We start from the raw sequence: 20822 nt of genomic DNA on the forward strand, positions 1-20822 counted from the left end.
TTTTTAAGTTTAACATTTCACATCACAGTTGATATCTTATCATACACAGTTATGATCCTGCTTGTGATTCATAGTATTTGATTTCTTTTCAAGTGAAGATGCTCTTCTGAGCGTATGCATTTTATCACGTGCTGCAGGGAAAGACAAAGGTGGCCGGGATCTTCCCATCTCTCTATACTTTGCAAATATCATTTCGACTCCACATTCTACCAGCCTAATCCACCCCGTTACCTTGGCTCTTACTTAGTTTATTAATTTTCGTCACTTTGTGTGTTTATAAATGTGTGACAGTTTAACTTAAAGCTCGCTCACTCTTTTGCTGCCCGTGTGCAGGGTGGGGTGGGGGCTACTACTAAGTTCCGTGTGTGGCAGATGGTCCCCGCGATAACGATCTGTTTGCCCTAGCGTGAAATTCCTCTCTCGCGCTCTTCGAGAGAGACAAAGGTGGTCGGGAGCACCTCTTTATACTTTCGACTTATATTTCTCAAATACCATTTGGTCCCATGTTTGCCAAGACTCGTGTTTGTAACTACGTCCTCCCGACACCTCTCGGTTTTACCGAGGTTCGAATTGTTATGATGGAATTATTAAAAAGAAAAATAATTATCATCCTAAGTTTAAGAGGTCCGTTTCTTGATTGTTGGAATCCATATCCCTTGGTTCTGTAAGGTTCTATAATGGAATGTCGTGTAAGGTTAACACGTTATTATTAATATTATATTGCAATTTTCTTTAAAACTTTCTTTGCCTGGTTGCCGTGTGTGGGGTGGGGTGTGTCTCCTCATCAAACCCGGCTGGCTTTTCCAGATGGCCCCTTGTGATAAGGTGTAATTCCTGCTTCTCCGCGCTGTGAGAGAGACAAAGGTGGTCGGGGTTGCTTGGGATATTGTTTAAACTCTTTCGCAAGTTTGCCCGTTGTCTCATTCCTTCTCGATAACCTTTGATGTGACTCGGTATTCCTGCTCCAAGCTTTCAGTAAAAGTATTAAAGGTGAAAATCATTTGATAGCGAATTAATCATTGGATAATAATTCACTGATGTGTCTGGTGGCCTGTTCTTAATTGGAGTGAGCGTTAGGATCGCTAATTTTATCTTATTCTTGTTGTTGCCTCTTAATTTTTTTGTTGTTTTACTGGCAAATAAGGAAAAGAATATGTATACGATTTACCCTGTTGGCATCTCCGTGTCTAGTCTCTTGGTGTTCTGACCTCGGAGGGACCTTTCCTAAGGGGCCCATCAAACTCTTGTTCATCTGGAGATTTTTGCCGATAGCTGTTACATCCTCGCCTTGAGAGTTTTATTATTTCTTTATATATATGGCCTGTTTATGACCGACATCTGGTTTTTCGTGTTTCTGGCTTACGGGTTTGATTCATTAAAAAATATATATTGTTTGTCACGAAAGAAAGGAAAAAGAAATCTAGGTGTATGCATCCGTAAATATTCTTATGGATATTAATTGTGGAAAAAGGGCCGTATACAACAGGTGGTTTACTCTCCCCCCCCCCCGGTTGTTGCAGCCTTTCCAGAATCCCTGCCTAAATTAAAACGTCGAGTTTAAATTTCGATTTAAAGCTTTCGTGACTGCAAGGATTCATCTTCTTTGGTTCTTTCGGTAAAGTCACGTAGAATGAGAATAAAATAATAAAATAACACAAAAAATTCTCACGACGTTTCGGCCACAACGCAAGCGGCCGTCTTCAGGTGAAAGGTACAGACCTGTCGGGACAACAGAGCTTCAATGTCTGTCGTCCCGACAGTTCTGTACCTTTCACCTGAAGACGGCCGCTTGCGTTGTGGCCGAAACGTCGTGAGAATTTTATTGTGTTATTTTGTTGTCGAGTTTGCATGCTAAGATTGGTCCACACACCAAGTTCCTACAGGGACGTCTCTCTCTTTAATGTGGAACACCGGAATGGAGTGAAATCACAGCTGACGCATCTGAAGGCATTCCTGTATTCCCCCGGGGAACGTTTCACCCCACACGTACGTGTGTGTGTATACACGTCTCTTAATAAAATGAGTGCAAACCTGCAAGGGCGTATATTTATATAATTACGTGTAAGTTGAAATTGATTTTTGTTGTTGCCACGGACAATGTATGCCATTTGAGACTCTGATGCAGCCGGACGTCATCAGTAAATGTCAAAGCAGCCAGACGAACTTCCCTCAACACGAGCAGCAGAGGGATTGTCAACACCGCTGGCGTTTCCCTTCGTACCCCAACTCCCATCGCTCGCGTCTTTTATTTTTACGCACAATTAAAGAGTCATTGCCCGAAACGCCGCCGACTGCATACACGTTTAAACATTTTGATTTAAAGCTTTCGTGACTGCAGTGATTCATATTCTTAGCTCTTTCGGTAAAGTCACGTAGAAGGGAAACAATAAAATAATAAAATATATATAAAATAATATATCTTCTTTGGTTATTTCGGTAAAGTCACGTAGTACGAGAATAAAATAATAAATTTATAAAATTTAATAATACAATAAAATTGCCATATATTTTATTATTTTGTTTCCCTTCAACGTGACTTTACCGAAAGAGCTAAGAATATAAATGTTTAAACATTCTTAAGGCCACGGTGTTGTTAAACGTTTTGCTGTTGTGGGTAATTATAACCGTCATCAGGTTGCGAGTTTGACATTTTAAATGTTTATTGCCGCATGAGCCGAGTGGAGCGGTGGCGCAGTGGTTAGCACACCGCCCGGGTTCGATTCCCCGCTCACGGCGGCGCGCATCAGTGGTAATATTCGAACCGGTCCTGGACCTGCCCACCCACCCCTCCCTCCCCACACTTCACCAGCCCCCACTGGCCAGAGTGGTCAAATATGGTGAATCACCCCCCCACCACCACCATCACCACCATCACGACCGACAACAACGGCGTGCGGAAGGGGTGAAGTGACCGTGACCATCATCCAGCAGTGGGTCAATCAAGGACTGACTTCAATCTTTATTTAAAGATTTCGTGACTGCAGGAATCCATATGTAGTAGGTAGAAAATAAAAAAAAAATATTTTATTTTATACCTACGTATAAGGTATATACCTACGTATAAAATAAAATGTTCATTCCGTAAAGTCACGTAGTAGGTATAAAATAAAAAAATATATTTTATTTTATACCTACGTATAAAATAAAATATTCTTTCGGTAAAGTCACGTGGCTTTTCCGAAAGAACCAAAGCGTAAGGACTGACTTGGTCCTTACATTACGGAACACGTGACAAGCCACAGCAATGAGCATCACCCCCCCTGTCCCCCCCACCCCACACACACTTCCGCTCATATACGTCACTTCCGCCCACGCCCCTCACTTTCACTTCCTGCCCACGCCCGTCACTTTCTGCCCACGCCTCACTTCCGCCCATTTACGTCACTTCCGCCCACGCCCGTCACTTTCACTTCCTGCCCACACCTCACTTCCTGCCCACGCCTCACTTCCGCCCACACCTCACTTCCTGCCCACGCCTCACTTCCTGCCCACGCCTCACTTCCTGCCCACGCCCGTCACTTCCGCCCACGCCCCTTGGCTCTGCTGTTCGGTGGCTGAGCACGTGGGTGGGGTGCGGGTGGTGGTGGGGAGTTTCCCACAAGTCGACGAGAAGCGAGCGAGTGGCGAGCGGCACATCCGAAGGGCGACTCCACTCACAGTCGCCCGGGGCTCCGCACCGCCTCCACGCCCCCCGAGGTAAGAGACGGGACGCGGCGAGGATGGAGCGGTGGGGACGCCCGCGCCGTTCCTGGCCGTGCCCCCCGGTGGTCGACTCGGCCTCGAGTGAGCTCCTCGTCGGGTGCGGCCCTGGCGCTTGGTCCGCCCTCCCACCTCGTGCAACCTTTCCCCGGCCTTCGCGGCCCTGCTCGCCGGCAGCGCTTTGCCCCCGGCGGTCTTGCCGGAGGCTACCCGTGGGATCTTTGTCTTTGGGTACATCGAGCGTGACCTGAGACAGTGGGGGCCGAAGTTTGACTCCCTGCCGCGGTGAACGCGACGAGCGGAGAGAGCCTCGTGGCGTGTACACAAATCGATTAAAAAGCACCATATTCTTAGTTTTTTCGGTAAAGTCACGTTGAAGAGAAACAACAAAATAAAATAACAAAATATATATATTTTCTCTTCAACGTGACTTTACCGAAAAAACTAAGAATATGAATTACTGCAGTCACGAAAGCTTTAAATCAAAATTTAAAAAGCACCAGTCGGAATTTCGATTTAAAGCTTTCGTGACTGCAAGGATTCATCTTCTTTGGTTCTTTCGGTAAAGTCACCAACACGTAGAATGAGAATAAAAATAATAAATTGATTAAATAAAATAACACAATAAAATTCTCACGACGTTTCGGCCACAACACAAGCCGTTTCAATGCTAAATCCTATGCTAATTCCTTTGTCAAGGCGCTCTGTTTCTTCTCACACAGCTTAAAGGTCGCGGTCTGAGCTTGGCTTTGTTCACTCCAGCGCTGTCCTCCAGACAGTCTCGTCCCTTCACCTGATGAAGGCCACTTGTGTTGTGGCCAAAACGTCGTGAGAATTTTATTGTGTTATTTTATTTTATCAATTTATTATTTTATTCTCATTCTACGTGGTGACTTTACACAATACCTCCAGTCAAAATGTAAACAAAAAACATACTATGATAATATATAATGCATTGACCTTGAAACTGGTTGGTCCACACCAAGGGACGGCTTTCTTTCTAAGGGACAATGCCACATATATTATCATAGTATGTTTTTTGTTTGCATTTTGGCTGCAGGTATTGTGGTTAATGCAGTAGACATGATTCCTTGTTAAAAGGTTTCAGTTTTGTTGCCAGAAAAAAAGGGGAAAAACCCTATTATTATTACAAATCGTGCGATTGATAAAGAGTTGGAGCCGTGATTGGAATACGTGATTGTAGCGTTTCGCCAAGGCGAAATGCCAAAGTCGCTCGCGACACTGCCCCAGGCTTGGGGCTTGAGTCCCCTGCTGATGTCTCTCTGTGCGGCAGGATGTGGCGATCCACTCGGCATACAACCTCGCACTCCCCACCAAACATTCCCCGTATCCCTCCCCCCACCTCGATGTCCCAAGATCCCCGTCCTCTCATCCACCCCCCCCACCACCACCACCACGATCCGATTGTGTCGAGAAGATTCCAGAAGAATGGATTATTTAATAAAGAATTAAAGCTTTCGTGACTGCATAAATTAGTTGCTGTTTTTTTCGGTAAAGTCACGTATGTAGGAATACCATAACGTTATATTAAAATAAATCAATCACGACGTAAAGGTAACTTCCCTGTAGAAGTGTGTTAATAAAGAATTAAAGCTTCTGTGACTGCATAAATTACTCATTGGTTTTTTCGGTAAAGTCACGTATGTAGGAATACCATAACGTTATATTAAAACAAATAAATCACGACGTTTCCTCCTGCCCCGTCCTTTCTCTCTGGCCCCTCCCCCCACCTTCACTTCTTATTTAAGGCTTCCGTTTCATCCGACCTCACTTCTCTGTCCGTCCTTGCCTCTTGGTGTCTCTCTATTTCTGACTTGTACCTCGTATTTGTTCACTCTGTCTATGCTGGTATGTTCAATCCAGAGGTTGAACACGAAATTTAACACTCTTCTGAAATTCGTGGTCCGCCAGGTAAGTGTCTGTGTTGTTGACCTGACTGGTTGTGTATCACGTAATTTTCCTTAGGTTTGTTGAATTCTCGTCTCTCCTTGTTGTATTTGCCTCCGTGATTCGTTTCTTACGCCTGATGAGGATCGCTTGTGTTGCGGTCGAAACGTGATTGATTTGTTTTAATATAATGTTATGGTATTCCTACACACGTGACTTTACCGAAAAAACACAATGAGTAATGTATAATTTGTCTCATTGTTTTATCCCCGTTGTCTGTGAACTCGCGTTTGAACTCTGCGGTTTTCCCTTCGTCTCGTTGCGCCCCCGCGCGGTCCGTCTCTTTGCCGAACAACAATTGTGGTGATCGCATCGGTGCCCATCGAATGGTCGGCGATGATACCGCCCCCCCCGCCTTGCTGATCTCGATGCGGCGGTCATCGTTGTCGTCAGCCACGCGGTCATCGTTGTCGTCAGCCACGCTCGATCCTTGGCGGAGATGAAGACCCTCCCGCCAACCCACGGCCGTCTCTCACCGGTCGCTGGTGACGACGCACCAGCGATGTAACGCGACGCACGGCATCTCCCGCCCGCCTGTGCTTAAACACAAAACGTGCGCGCTCCTCCCGCACCCCCCCCCCCCTCGCAGATCGCATCGGGGCTACGCTAGCGATGACAATGATGACGACGATGACGACGACGATGTTGCTGCTGCTGCTGGTGGTGATGACGGGGGCGGCGGCGTCGGCAGACGTCTCGCCGATGCCTTCACCGTCCCAGCCGCCGTGCGGGCTGTGTCCCCCGGGCCACCACGTCTCGCTGCCGTGTTCCACCAAGGCCAGCGAGCAGCAGCAGCAACAGCTCCTCCTGGAGGACGCGTCCGACGTGGAGGCGCGTTGCACGCCGTGCCCGCCGCGCCACTACACGCAGTTCTGGAACTCCCTGGACCGGTGTCTCTACTGCGGCCCGCCGTGCAAGGAGGGCCAGCGGCTCGCAAAGGAGTGCAGCCCCACGCACGACCGCGTGTGCGAGTGCGAGCCGGGCACCTTCCTGATGCTGCCGCAGGAGTTCTGCGAGCGGCACAGCGGCTGTGCCGCCGGGCACGGCGTCGTCACCAAAGGCACGCGCGGGGTGGGGGGCGGGGCGGGGTGGGCGGGGAGGGGCTGGGCTACACCACGTGTGTCGTTGCCATTCGTCCGGCGATCGATTCGCCCGTGACCAAAGACGCCGCTCAATCGTTGCGTCCGATTTAATTAGTTGAATCGATAAGGGTTCGTTCCGCGTGGCCTCCCCCGTCAACAGATCCCTGCGGCGAAAAACGCATGAACGCCTAAACTCCCCGTTCATGCATTCTTCATTCATTGGCTAGAGGTTAAATCGTTCGCGCATTATTCCTGTTTGGCGCTGGAGATTGGAACAATCGGGACAGAGCTCCTTCGCGCGCAGCGCGAGATTTCTACCCCACTCAGAAATCAATTGGTTCCTACTTTCACTCCTTTGATGATCATTCATTTGTAAACGTATTTACTGTGCCCCGCCGGCCAGTGCTCGTCAAGTCGGGGGGAATCTTATCTCCACTCTCCTATCTCCCAGTTATCTCCCAGCACCAATTTATGCCTATTCTTCTTCTTTCGTTCTTTCGGTAAAGTCACGTAGAAAGAGAATAAAATGATAAAATAACACAATAAAATTCTCACAACGTTTCGGCCACAACGCAAGTGGCCTTCAGGTGAAAGGAACAAACCTGTCGGGACGACAGAGCTACAATGAAGAAGGCCACTTGTGTAGTGGCCGAAGCGTCGTGAGAATTTTATTGTGTTATTTTATTATTTTATTCTCATTCTACGTGGTGACTTTACCGAAAGAACCAAAGAAGATGAATCCTTGCAGTCACGAAAGCTTTAAATCGAAATCTATGCCTATTCTCTTCTCATCTTTCTCTCTCTCTACGCATCTCTACATTTTGTCCCGCGTCTCTGCCCGCCCGTGCGCCCCCCCCCCCCGTCTCGCGTCTCCGTTGTTCCGCAGGATCCCCGCGCGAAGACACGCGCTGCGCCCCATGCCCTCGGGGATTCTTCTCCCCCGAGGCGTCGGCGGACGCCCCGTGCCGCCCACACACAAACTGCTCCGGCCCGGGCTCCATGGAGCTGCTGCCCGGGGCCTCCACGCACGACGCGCTCTGCTGGTCGGGCGCCCGCGTGGAGTCGCAAGCGTGGGGACGCGGGGCCGGCAGGTGACGCGTCGTTTTAGCGGCAACCGTAGATCGACGGCGTCAAATGTTGATTTAAAGCTTTCGTGACGGCAGTGGATTCATATTCTTGATTCTTTCGGTAAAGTCACCACGTAGAAGGGAAACAATAAAATAATAAAATATATATTAAACAATAAAATTCTCACGACGTTTCGACCGTAACGCAAGCGGTCATCATCAGGTGTGAAAAAACCAACGGTCGTGAGAATTGTATTGTTTTATATATATTTTATTACTTTATTGTTTCCCTTCAACGTGGTGACTTTACCGAAAGAACCAACAATATCAACGGCATCGTCGGAGGACCGCGCTACTGGCCTCGGAGGGCAGCCGGTGCGGATGCCGCACGTGCCCACTGGGGAGAGTGCTCCGGGCTGGACACGCGTTCGCAATCTGGTCCACGGTCACGTATTTATCCGTTTAAAAAGACTACTACAACCGCAGTACATTTTGGATGTGTGTGTGCGTGTACGTCTTTGAGAAATTGTAACGTAATTGTGAAGAGGTCGCCGGTGCATTCTCCACGTTGCAGGAATAGAAAACGATAGGAATGTTCGCCACTTGAACGAGACGCTAAATTCCACGCGATGGCGCGTGACCGACCGGTAGCACAGCGAGAGGTACGCTGACGCGGTCTCGCTGGCTACAGAAGCATTTTCTGAGTCCATACTCTTTGGTTCTATTCGGTAAAGTCACGTAGGTAAAAATAAAACAACAAAAATCACGACGTTTCGGCCACAACACAAGCGGCCTTCATCAGGTGAAGGGACCGGGCTGTCTCGAGGACAGCGCTGGAGTGAAACACAGCCACGCTCAGACCGCGGACCTTTAAGCTGAGTATGGATCCTTGCAGTCACGAAAGCTTTAAATCTAGAATGTTCTGAGTCGCCAACCCGGAACGGATCTCGGTTGCCTGACTGCAAGCTGGCACGACGCCCGCGCCTCCCAATTAGCGAACGAGCTGGCTACGTGCAGTGCGAAATAAGTACGGTGAAAAGTCCACCTTGCGAAAGGTGATCCCGGAACAACGCGCTTTACATCTCCTTCCCTTCCTTCCGCTGCAGAGCCTCCGTCGCCGCCGCCGCCTCGTCCGCCGCCCCGGCCAGAGGGCCCGTGCGACGCCGCGACCCTGCGGTTCGCGGGCGGCGTCCGCCGCCTGCCTCTGTCGTGCCTGGCCCACCGCGGCGCAGGGAAGGCCGCCCACGTCCGGGAGCTGCTGCTCGGCGCCATGGGCGACGCGGGGCGGCGGCGCGGGCGCGGGCGCGGGAAGCAGGGGGGGAGGAGGCTGGAGAAGCACGTGAAGCTGCTGCTGCTGCTCCGGGTTTGCGCGAGGAGACCGCCCCGCCGGGAGGAGGGTCGGTGAGGATGCACGGTTCGCCGTTGCGGAGAAAGACGTGGTCGAACAAGACGGGGGTGGGGGGGGGAAGGGCCTTTTAAATGGTCGTGTTGTAGTAGTCACGAACCGAGCGTGAGGGCTCAGAAACATTGATATAGCAACCATTTAAATCAATGTTTCAGCTGCCCAGCCGTGATTATATTGGGTTAAGTTCGGCGAGTTGACCGCGCAAAATTGCCATCTTTAAAGGTGATTTGTTCGAATAATTCTGGGTTTCAGAATTTAAAATGTTGGTTTGATCGCCATGCGCATAGGGAAGCCGTGGCTCCTGGTGGTAGTTCCGCGTGACATGCTGCTGTGGGCCGTTGGGCAAACTGCAGAAACATTTTTGGGAAAGAGATGACAGTTTTATATAAGCTGTAGCCGGAGTCTTTCAAGCCCGTCGATTGAAGCCCTCTAAATTATCCAATATAGAACACTCATCGCATTAATGAAATCGACTGTAGAGGGTTAAATAATTACACGATGAGTGGTGATGATGAGGTATGATTAATTAAATTACATTCCATAGCTTGTAACAGAGGACACACATTAAGGTTATCGCATGCCACAAACTGCTTTGGGGGCAACATAACAGTGACTAACTTTAATAAGCCCACATTATTAACAAACGCTTCCTCACGACTGAAACCTTTAATCGCTGAACATTTCAGACAATTTGCCCTGTTATAAGGTGCAGAAGAGTACGGCGTAGTTACGAACAGCGACCACCGTGACAGCTAAAATGTTACAAAAATCTCCGATTTGAAGAAGGTTCATCGATAAACACATTCTCCTGCGGAGGGAGCTGGTAGGAACGTTGGGTTGCTCGGTCAATGGCCAGGGTCAACGGCAGTGTGGTGTATTCCACAAATAGGTCCGACTGTGAGGGCGGGCACAAGCCGGCGTGAGTAGGTTAAACGTTGAGTTTTATAAGGGCACCACGGGGTGACCAGTCCCTCCCCACCCAGCCCCACCCCTCCCACCCCCCACCCAGCCCCTCCCCACCCTCCCCTCCTCACCCTCCCCACCCAGCCCCTCCCCTCCCATTTTTGGATGCACGACGGACGGACACAACAATAATCCCCTGTGGGCTGGTGGTGTAATAACCAGGAGGTTCCTGCCAGTACAAGCATGTGTTTTTCACGTGAAGAGAGAATGGAAATATATTTCAGCAGTATTCACAATCTCTCCTACAAGCAGGGCTCTCAACGTTTCCCTAGAATGCGTGCTGGCTTGGAGTTAGGAATTATTAGCAGAAGGCACTGCACCCAGAGAGTGTGAGATACACCCATCGTAAGAGTCCATGTTGTTGTGTAGGCCAATTAGTTTAAAGGGCAATGCATTACCGAAGGATATTTGTTTGAACAGTTTACCGCAAGTATGTGTGGTTAATGCAGACTGGATGCCTTGTAACAGGGGTCCGTTTCGTGTTTGAACATCTTAACACCTGCCGCCTTATTGCCAGTAAGGGTAAATCCTCCTTTTTGTATTATTCCATCGCTATGTTTATTGCTCCAAGTATCCTTACAATCAATCCAATGAGAGCTTTATACAAGAACAATAAGGATACACGAGGATATGATTTGTCAAAGTTCCCAGAAGAGTGTTGATGTGAACAAAAATAACAAAAAAAGATTTCGTTGGTGAGATTTCTAGAGAAACATTTCTGGAGCAGAGCGTAATGTACCTCTAAGTACTGGGGGACTGGTTAACGCAGTTCCTCCACATGTTTGTTGACAGCACAGTATTTTTATAGTTGCGTGTGCACGCGCGTCACATGACGTGTGCACGCATGACTTTTTTGGAATGTTCAATGTGTTTTTGTAATTGTCACGGATGGTTACGTGTCGACTGTTGAAACCTATGAATAAAAGTTGCACGAAATGTCCGCGCGTTCAAAATTCCTCGCCAATTCGGAGCGGATCCGAAATCCGCAAATACGTCGTCAGCTACGATCTGTCGTTTGCCGGCTGAATGCCTCCCTTCAATCGTGGCTGCGGTGGCAAAAAAGCCACCGAGCTTTTTCTGCCCGTGAGCTGTGATCTTACCGCCCCGTCTGCGTTCATCGGTTATCGCCCCCTTATCGCCGTGCCGCCCTGAACAAACTCAACAGAAGGCCTCCACGGTAATATTATATTGTCCTGAGAGGAGTTACGGTCGTCCTGAAGCCAACTCTACCAGAGCGAGAGAGAGAGAGGAGGCAGTGTGCGTAGAGTTGTGGTGGGCCCCCGAAAGTTCACCGCGACAAGTCAGGGGCCCCGATGCTGATGGGAAGATCGCCAGTTGGGGTAGACACGTGGCTGCGCCTCACCACGTGACCTCTTGACCCGCACGACTGAATCCGCATTCCTAAGGCTACGCGAGCACCCCGCACCCTTCCCGTGCGCTTACAAGAACAGAACCCACATCCCCCAGTAGCCCCCCCCCCCAGCCTTAACAGCATGTTAGGGCAAATACTAATAGGAATCCACTGGAGACAGAGCCGGATTAAGATTGTGTAAGCCCCCTGGGCTACAGGTACCGTGAGGCCCCCTGGTAAAAACTGTTGAAAAGGAAAACAAAGTTAAAGAAAAATAAAATGTTTTTTTTTTACAAGGCTAACAACGAATAAAATTCGGCATGCGCAACTGAAATCACTTTTCACTTCGTCTCTGGAGGCGCTTCAGCTGGACGAGGCCCCTGGGCTGCAGCCCCTGAAGCCCCCTGCCCCCACGCCCGAATCTGGCCCCGATGTTGGATGTTGGTGGATGAGTGAGCGAGTGAGGACGAGTGAGTGAGAGAGAGAGAGAGGGGAGTGTGAGTGAGGACGAGTGAGTGATGTAAGCGCTATCGGTTCATCCGGCGGTTGTTTATTTTAGCGTTTCGGCGGCAAACGTGCGACCGGGGCGACAAGCTCGTACGTGCGGAACGTTGCAAATTACGCGGCTGTGGAAACTTTAGCTGACGTGGAAATAAGTCGATAATCATTAACATTATGAGACCTCCTTTGCCAAAAACAAGATATAGGAATAGGTTTTACCCTTTTAACTGGCACAAAAACTGACACCTTTATTCAAGGCATCATGTTTGCAATGACCACAACACAAGCAGTCAAAATGCAAACAAAAAAGACAACTCTGATAATAATATGCACTGTCCTTGAATTTGATTGGTCCACACCCGAGACAGCTTTTCTTAGAGCCTAGTCTCCATTGGTGTTGGACCAGAAGACGCCAAAAGGCGTACAACTCAAAAACAGCGCACTATCAGAGTATTGAGGGCTCGGGGTGAGCATTAACATTATGAGACCTCCTTTGCCAGAAACAAGATATAGGAATAGGTTTTACCCTTTTAACTGGCACAAAAACTGACACCTTTATTCAAGGCATCATGTTTGCAATGCATTTCTGAAATGATCGTCTGATGATGAAAACTAATTCACTTACAACTGATTTAAAGCTTTCGTGACTGCAGTAATTCATATTCTTAGCTCTTTCGGTAAAGTCACGTTGAAAGGAAACAATAAAATAATAAATATATTATTGTTATATATTTTATTATTTTATTGTTTCCCTTCAACGTGACTTGACTGAAAGAGCTAAGAATATAATATTACTTAGAACTGTTTTTGTCCTTCCCCCCCCCCCGCTCCCGCATCTCCGACTAGCGCACGGTTGGCATCGTGCTCACGCGCACCTACGTGTACGCACCTGGCCGAGTCGGTGGGACACCCTTCACCAAACACACACTGCTGCATTCCGAGGTGGGTTGACCGCCGCTCCCCCCTCCCTCCCCGCGCTGTCACACGCCACGCGGGGAGGAGCCGCGTGCCGCGGCGGTCTCCGCCAGCACGGCCTGCAGCAGGCCGATGTAGCGAACCGTCGCACGCAGTGTCGCCGCCCGCGACGGCCGGAGGCGGTCCGGCGGCAGCAGGCGATGCAGGAGCAGGAACGCGCGGTTCAGGTTTCGCACCTGAGGGCACGGACACGCAGACGGACGGACGCGCGCGGACACGCCGTCAGTGCCGGGGATGGACGCCGCTTGGCCCTTGAGCGGCGGCGCTCGAGGGCCAAGCGGCGTCGAATTTAACTCGCTCCGCCACCCGTGGGCGAGGACTCGGTTCGACCAGACTTCAACCGTCTCGCGTCACCCCGTGCCGCGTTCCAACAACCGCATGGCAGGCCACGATAACGCAAAGTCATAGTAATAGGTTTTACCCTTTTAACTGGCACAAAAACTGACACCTTTATTCAAGGCATCATGTTTGCAATAACCACAACACAAGCAGTCAAAATGCAAACAAAAGAGACAACTCTGATAATAATATTATGCACTGTCCTTGAATTTGATTGGTCCACACGCGAGACGGCTTTTCTTAGAGCCTAGTCTCCACTGGTGTTGGACCAGATGACGCCAAAAGGCGTACAAGGGTAAAACCTATTACTATATCTTGTTACTGGCATAGGAGGTCTCATAATGTAAACGCGAAGTCACTCAAAAGCACGGGGAGAGAAACGGACGCATGGGAGGATGGGCATACGGACGGACGGATCCGAGTTTTAAGTTAAAAAATTATTTGTTTTACGCGGCGTCCTCGTCGCGGGCCATCTCTTCGCGCGACGATGAGCGACTTTACGTTTTACACCTCAGACGTTTGAAAGGGCACCCGCCAGCTCTCCCAGTGGCAGCTATCCTCGTGCTGCACCACGTGACGCCCGGCCTGCAAGTGGGGGCCAGTCGGGAGGAGACTGTTGCTGCTACGTGTGGTCCCAACTGATGTAGGTGCAGTGTCAATGTTTAAAACGTCACTCACATGGACCACGATGGGCTACTCTATTCACGTAATCGCTGGTGTGGCCTTCGAGATCCGAACTGAATCTGGAACGTGCCACCACTGGGCCATATCACCCCCCCTCCCCTCCCCCCCCAAGTTTTGTTTTAGTCTGAGTCAACCTAAGGGGATCGTGGCTTCTCACCCGGATCCTTTCGCGCACGTTCGCTTTGCTCTTCCGAGCTAACGCGGCAGCAGCCGCTGTCCTCGGGGAGGCGGAGGAGCTCCAGCGGGAGGAGCGCGAGGAGGTGGAGCAGACGGCGGTGGAGGAGGTGGAGCAGACGGCGGTGGAGGTGGTGGAGCAGACGGCGGTGGAGGTGGTGGAGCAGACGGCGGTGGAGGTGGTGGAGCAGACGGCGGTGGTGGAGCAGACGGCGGTGGAGGTGGTGGAGCAGACGACGGTGGAGGTGGTGGAGCAGACGGCGGTGGAGGTGGTGGAGCAGACGGCGGTGGAGGTGGTGGAGCAGACGGCGGTGGAGGTGGTGGAGGTGCTGGAGGTGCTGGAGGGACCCGTGAGAGTCCTGCAGAGCCCAGCTGGAATCTGAGACCCCTTGAGAACCACGCTGGACGACCCCCCTTGCAGCATCCGCTGCTGCTGTGGCTGCTGGTGGTGGTGGACCTGCTGCTGGTGGTGGACCTGCTGCTGCTGGTGGACCTGCTGCTGCTGGTGGTGGTGGACCTGCTGCTGGTGGTGGTGGTGGACCTGCTGCTGCTGGTGGTGGTGGACCTGCTGCTGCTGCTGCTGCTGGTGGTGGTGGTGGACCTGCTGCTGCTGCTGCTGTTGGGGGTAGTGGACCTGCTGCTGCTGGTGGTGGTGGTGGTGGACCTGCTGCTGCTGCTGGTGGTGGTAGTCGACCTGCTGCTGCTGCTGCTGGTGGAGGAGGACCTGCTGCTGCTGGTGGTAGTGGACCTGCTGCTGCTGGTGGTAGTGGTGCTGCAGGAGGACGATATCGACGAGACTTGGCTGGGAGTTGTCTCGCAGCTCGCCGCGCTGCACGGCAGAGAAGAGCTCCGGTGCCGGGGTGCGGAACAACCGGGGTGGCGGCGCCGGGGTGCCCCCCCGGTGGCCCGGTGCTCGGCGCTGCGGAAGGAGAAGCGCAGGGCGAGAGCGAGCGACCCCCTCTCGATGGGGGGGGGGGGGGTAAATTCGTTGGCCTGCTCTTCCACGCTGGCCAAGACGACTCGGGGAGAGGCGGCGGCCACCCCCACGCCTCGGCCCGCCGCACGCGACCTGCCCCGTTGGGCTTCGACTGCCGCACCACAGAGACCGCCACAGAGACCGCGAGTCTCGTGGCAAACAGCAAATACAACACAGCCAACACAATGAACACAGCACAGCGAACACAGCGAACACAACACAGCGAACACAGCCAACACAGTGAACACAGCACAGCGAACACAACACAGCCAACACAGCAAACACAGCGAACACAGTGAACACAACACAGCGAACACAGCACAGCCAACACAGCACAGCGAACACAGCACAGCCAACACAGCAAACACAGCAAACACAGCGAACACAACACAGCCAACACAGCACAACACAGCCAACACAGCGAACACAACACAGCCAACATAGCACAGCGAACACAGCGAACACAACACAGCCAAAACAGCACAACACAGCGAACACAGCCAACACAACACAGCGAACACAACACAGCGAACACAGCACAGCCAACACAACACAGCGAACACAGCACAGCCAACACAACACAGCCAACACAGCGAACACAGCACAGCGAACACAACACAGCGATCACAGCACAGCGAACACAGCACAGTGAACACAGCACAGCGAACACAGCACAGTGAACACAACACAGCGAACACAACACAGCCAACACAGCACAGCGAACACAACACAGCGAACACAGCACAGCGAACACAGCACAGTGAACACAACACAGCGAACACAACACAGCCAACACAGCACAGCGAACACAACACAGCCAACACAATACAGCGAACACAACACAGCGAACACAGCACAGCCAACACAGCGAACACAGCACAGCGAACACAGCACAGCCAACACAGCACAGCGAACACAACACAGCGAACACAACACAGCGAACACAACACAGCCAACACAGCACAGCGAACACAACACAGCCAACACAACACAGCGAACACAACACAGCCAACACAACACAGCGAACACAACACAGCCAACACAACACAGCGAACACAACACAGCCAACACAGCACAGCGAACAGCACAGCGAACACAGCACAGTGAACACAACACAGCGAACACAACACAGCCAACACAGCACAGCGAACACAATACAGCCAACACAACACAGCGAACACAACACAGCGAACACAGCACAGCCAACACAACACAGCGAACACAGCACAGCGAACACAACACAGCCAACACAGCACAGCCAACACAGCACAGCGAACACAACACAGCCAACACAACACAGCGAACACAACACAGCCAACACAACACAGCGAACACAACACAGCCAACACAACACAACACAGCGAACACAACACAGCCAACACAACACAGCGAACACAGCACAACCAACACAACACAGCGAACACAGCACAGCCAACACAACACAGCAAATACAACACAGCCCACACAACACAGCACAGCGAACACAACACAGCCAACACAACACAGCGAACACAACACAGCCAACACAGCGAACACAGCACAGCGAACACAACACAGCGATCACAGCACAGCGAACACAGCACAGTGAACACAGCACAGCGAACACAGCACAGTGAACACAACACAGCGAACACAACACAGCCAACACAGCACAGCGAACACAACACAGCGAACACAGCACAGCGAACACAGCACAGTGAACACAACACAGCGAACACAACACAGCCAACACAGCACAGCGAACACAACACAGCCAACACAACACAGCGAACACAACACAGCGAACACAGCACAGCCAACACAGCGAACACAGCACAGCGAACACAGCACAGCCAACACAGCACAGCGAACACAACACAGCGAACACAACACAGCGAACACAACACAGCCAACACAGCACAGCGAACACAACACAGCCAACACAACACAGCGAACACAACACAGCCAACACAACACAGCGAACACAACACAGCCAACACAACACAGCGAACACAACACAGCCAACACAGCACAGCGAACAGCACAGCGAACACAGCACAGTGAACACAACACAGCGAACACAACACAGCCAACACAGCACAGCGAACACAACACAGCCAACACAACACAGCGAACACAACACAGCGAACACAGCACAGCCAACACAACACAGCGAACACAGCACAGCGAACACAACACAGCCAACACAGCACAGCCAACACAGCACAGCGAACACAACACAGCCAACACAACACAGCGAACACAACACAGCCAACACAACACAGCGAACACAACACAGCCAACACAACACAACACAGCGAACACAACACAGCCAACACAACACAGCGAACACAGCACAACCAACACAACACAGCGAACACAGCACAGCCAACACAACACAGCAAATACAACACAGCCCACACAACACAGCACAGCGAACACAACACAGCGAACACAACACAGCCAACACAACACAGCCAACACAACACAGCCAACACAGCACAGCGAACACAACACAGCCAACACAACACAGCGAACACAGCACAGCGAACACAACACAGCCAACACAACACAGCGAACACAGCACAGCGAACACAACACAGCCAACACAGCACAGCGAACACAACACAGCCAACACAACACAGCGAATACAACACAGCCAACACAACACAGCACAGCGAACACAACACAGCCAACACAACACAGCGAACACAACACAGCCAACACAGCACAGCGAACACAACACAGCCAACATAACACAGCGAACACAACACAGCCAACACAACACAGCACAGCGAACACAACACAGCCAACACAGCACAGCCAACACAACACAGCCAACACAACACAGCGAACACAGCACAGCCAACACAACACAGCGAACACAGCACAGCGAACACAACACAGTGAACACAACACAGCGAACACAACACAGCAAACACAGTGAACACAACACAGCCAACACAACACAGCGAACACAACACAGCGAACACAGCACAGCCAACACAACACAGCGAACACAACACAGCCAACACAACACAGCGAACACAGCACAGCGTACACAGCACAGCCAACACAACACAGCCAACACAACACAGCGAACACAGCGAACACAACACAGCCAACACAACACAGCCAACACAACACAGCGAACACAGCGAACACAACACAGCCAACACAACACAGCCAACACAACACAGCGAACACAACACAGCCAACACAACACAGCCAAAACAGCACAGCCAACACAACACAGCCAACACAACACAGCCAACACAACACAGCCAACACAACACAGCGAACACAACACAGCGAACACAACACAGCGAACACAGCACAGCCAACACAACACAGCCAACACAGCACAGCGAACAGCACAGCGAACACAGCACAGTGAACACAACACAGCGAACACAACACAGCCAACACAGCACAGCGAACACAATACAGCCAACACAACACAGCGAACACAACACAGCGAACACAGCACAGCCAACACAACACAGCGAACACAGCACAGCGAACACAACACAGCCAACACAGCACAGCCAACACAGCACAGCGAACACAACACAGCCAACACAACACAGCGAACACAACACAGCCAACACAACACAGCGAACACAACACAGCCAACACAACACAACACAGCGAACACAACACAGCCAACACAACACAGCGAACACAGCACAACCAACACAACACAGCGAACACAGCACAGCCAACACAACACAGCAAATACAACACAGCCCACACAACACAGCACAGCGAACACAACACAGCCAACACAACACAGCGAACACAACACAGCCAACACAGCGAACACAGCACAGCGAACACAACACAGCGATCACAGCACAGCGAACACAGCACAGTGAACACAGCACAGCGAACACAGCACAGTGAACACAACACAGCGAACACAACACAGCCAACACAGCACAGCGAACACAACACAGCGAACACAGCACAGCGAACACAGCACAGTGAACACAACACAGCGAACACAACACAGCCAACACAGCACAGCGAACACAACACAGCCAACACAACACAGCGAACACAACACAGCGAACACAGCACAGCCAACACAGCGAACACAGCACAGCGAACACAGCACAGCCAACACAGCACAGCGAACACAACACAGCGAACACAACACAGCGAACACAACACAGCCAACACAGCACAGCGAACACAACACAGCCAACACAACACAGCGAACACAACACAGCCAACACAACACAGCGAACACAACACAGCCAACACAACACAGCGAACACAACACAGCCAACACAGCACAGCGAACAGCACAGCGAACACAGCACAGTGAACACAACACAGCGAACACAACACAGCCAACACAGCACAGCGAACACAACACAGCCAACACAACACAGCGAACACAACACAGCGAACACAGCACAGCCAACACAACACAGCGAACACAGCACAGCGAACACAACACAGCCAACACAGCACAGCCAACACAGCACAGCGAACACAACACAGCCAACACAACACAGCGAACACAACACAGCCAACACAACACAGCGAACACAACACAGCCAACACAACACAACACAGCGAACACAACACAGCCAACACAACACAGCGAACACAGCACAACCAACACAACACAGCGAACACAGCACAGCCAACACAACACAGCAAATACAACACAGCCCACACAACACAGCACAGCGAACACAACACAGCGAACACAACACAGCCAACACAACACAGCCAACACAACACAGCCAACACAGCACAGCGAACACAACACAGCCAACACAACACAGCGAACACAGCACAGCGAACACAACACAGCCAACACAACACAGCGAACACAGCACAGCGAACACAACACAGCCAACACAGCACAGCGAACACAACACAGCCAACACAACACAGCGAATACAACACAGCCAACACAACACAGCACAGCGAACACAACACAGCCAACACAACACAGCGAACACAACACAGCCAACACAGCACAGCGAACACAACACAGCCAACATAACACAGCGAACACAACACAGCCAACACAACACAGCACAGCGAACACAACACAGCCAACACAGCACAGCCAACACAACACAGCCAACACAACACAGCGAACACAGCACAGCCAACACAACACAGCGAACACAGCACAGCGAACACAACACAGTGAACACAACACAGCGAACACAACACAGCAAACACAGTGAACACAACACAGCCAACACAACACAGCGAACACAACACAGCGAACACAGCACAGCCAACACAACACAGCGAACACAACACAGCCAACACAACACAGCGAACACAGCACAGCGTACACAGCACAGCCAACACAACACAGCCAACACAACACAGCGAACACAGCGAACACAACACAGCCAACACAACACAGCCAACACAACACAGCGAACACAGCGAACACAACACAGCCAACACAACACAGCCAACACAACACAGCGAACACAACACAGCCAACACAACACAGCCAAAACAGCACAGCCAACACAACACAGCCAACACAACACAGCCAACACAACACAGCCAACACAACACAGCGAACACAACACAGCGAACACAACACAGCGAACACAGCACAGCCAACACAACACAGCGAACACAGCACAGCCAACACAACACAGCGAACACA

General features: G+C 51.1%; 1 protein-coding gene across 1 annotated transcript; it reads left to right on the forward strand.

Moving 5' to 3' along the window:
• Positions 1-3432: 3432 nt before the first annotated feature.
• LOC142912316 (uncharacterized) lies at positions 3433-11124 on the forward strand. The gene is made up of 4 exons (XM_076060483.1): positions 3433-3696; positions 6257-6727; positions 7636-7840; positions 8923-11124. The coding sequence occupies exons 2-4, from the start codon at positions 6280-6282 to the stop codon at positions 9293-9295; spliced, it is 1026 nt and encodes a 341-aa protein (XP_075916598.1). The 5' UTR covers positions 3433-3696; positions 6257-6279; the 3' UTR covers positions 9296-11124.
• The last annotated feature ends 9698 nt before the right edge of the window (positions 11125-20822 follow it).

The sequence above is a fragment of the Petromyzon marinus genome, unplaced genomic scaffold, assembly GCF_048934315.1.
Source record: "Petromyzon marinus isolate PM22_M1 ecotype Great Lakes invasive population unplaced genomic scaffold, UKy_Petmar_22M1.pri1.0 PM_G_Scaffold_2, whole genome shotgun sequence".
In the NCBI taxonomy this organism is placed as follows: Eukaryota; Metazoa; Chordata; class Hyperoartia; order Petromyzontiformes; family Petromyzontidae; genus Petromyzon; species Petromyzon marinus.

Excerpts from the sequence above, each read along its gene's own strand:
- LOC142912316 (XM_076060483.1), top strand. The coding sequence starts at position 6,280 with ATGACAATGATGACGACGATGACGACGACGATGTTGCTGCTGCTGCTG. Across the intron at positions 6,728-7,635 it reads GCACGGCGTCGTCACCAAAG|GATCCCCGCGCGAAGACACG; the intron begins GCACGCGCGGGG and ends GTTGTTCCGCAG. Across the intron at positions 7,841-8,922 it reads TGGGGACGCGGGGCCGGCAG|AGCCTCCGTCGCCGCCGCCG; the intron begins GTGACGCGTCGT and ends CTTCCGCTGCAG.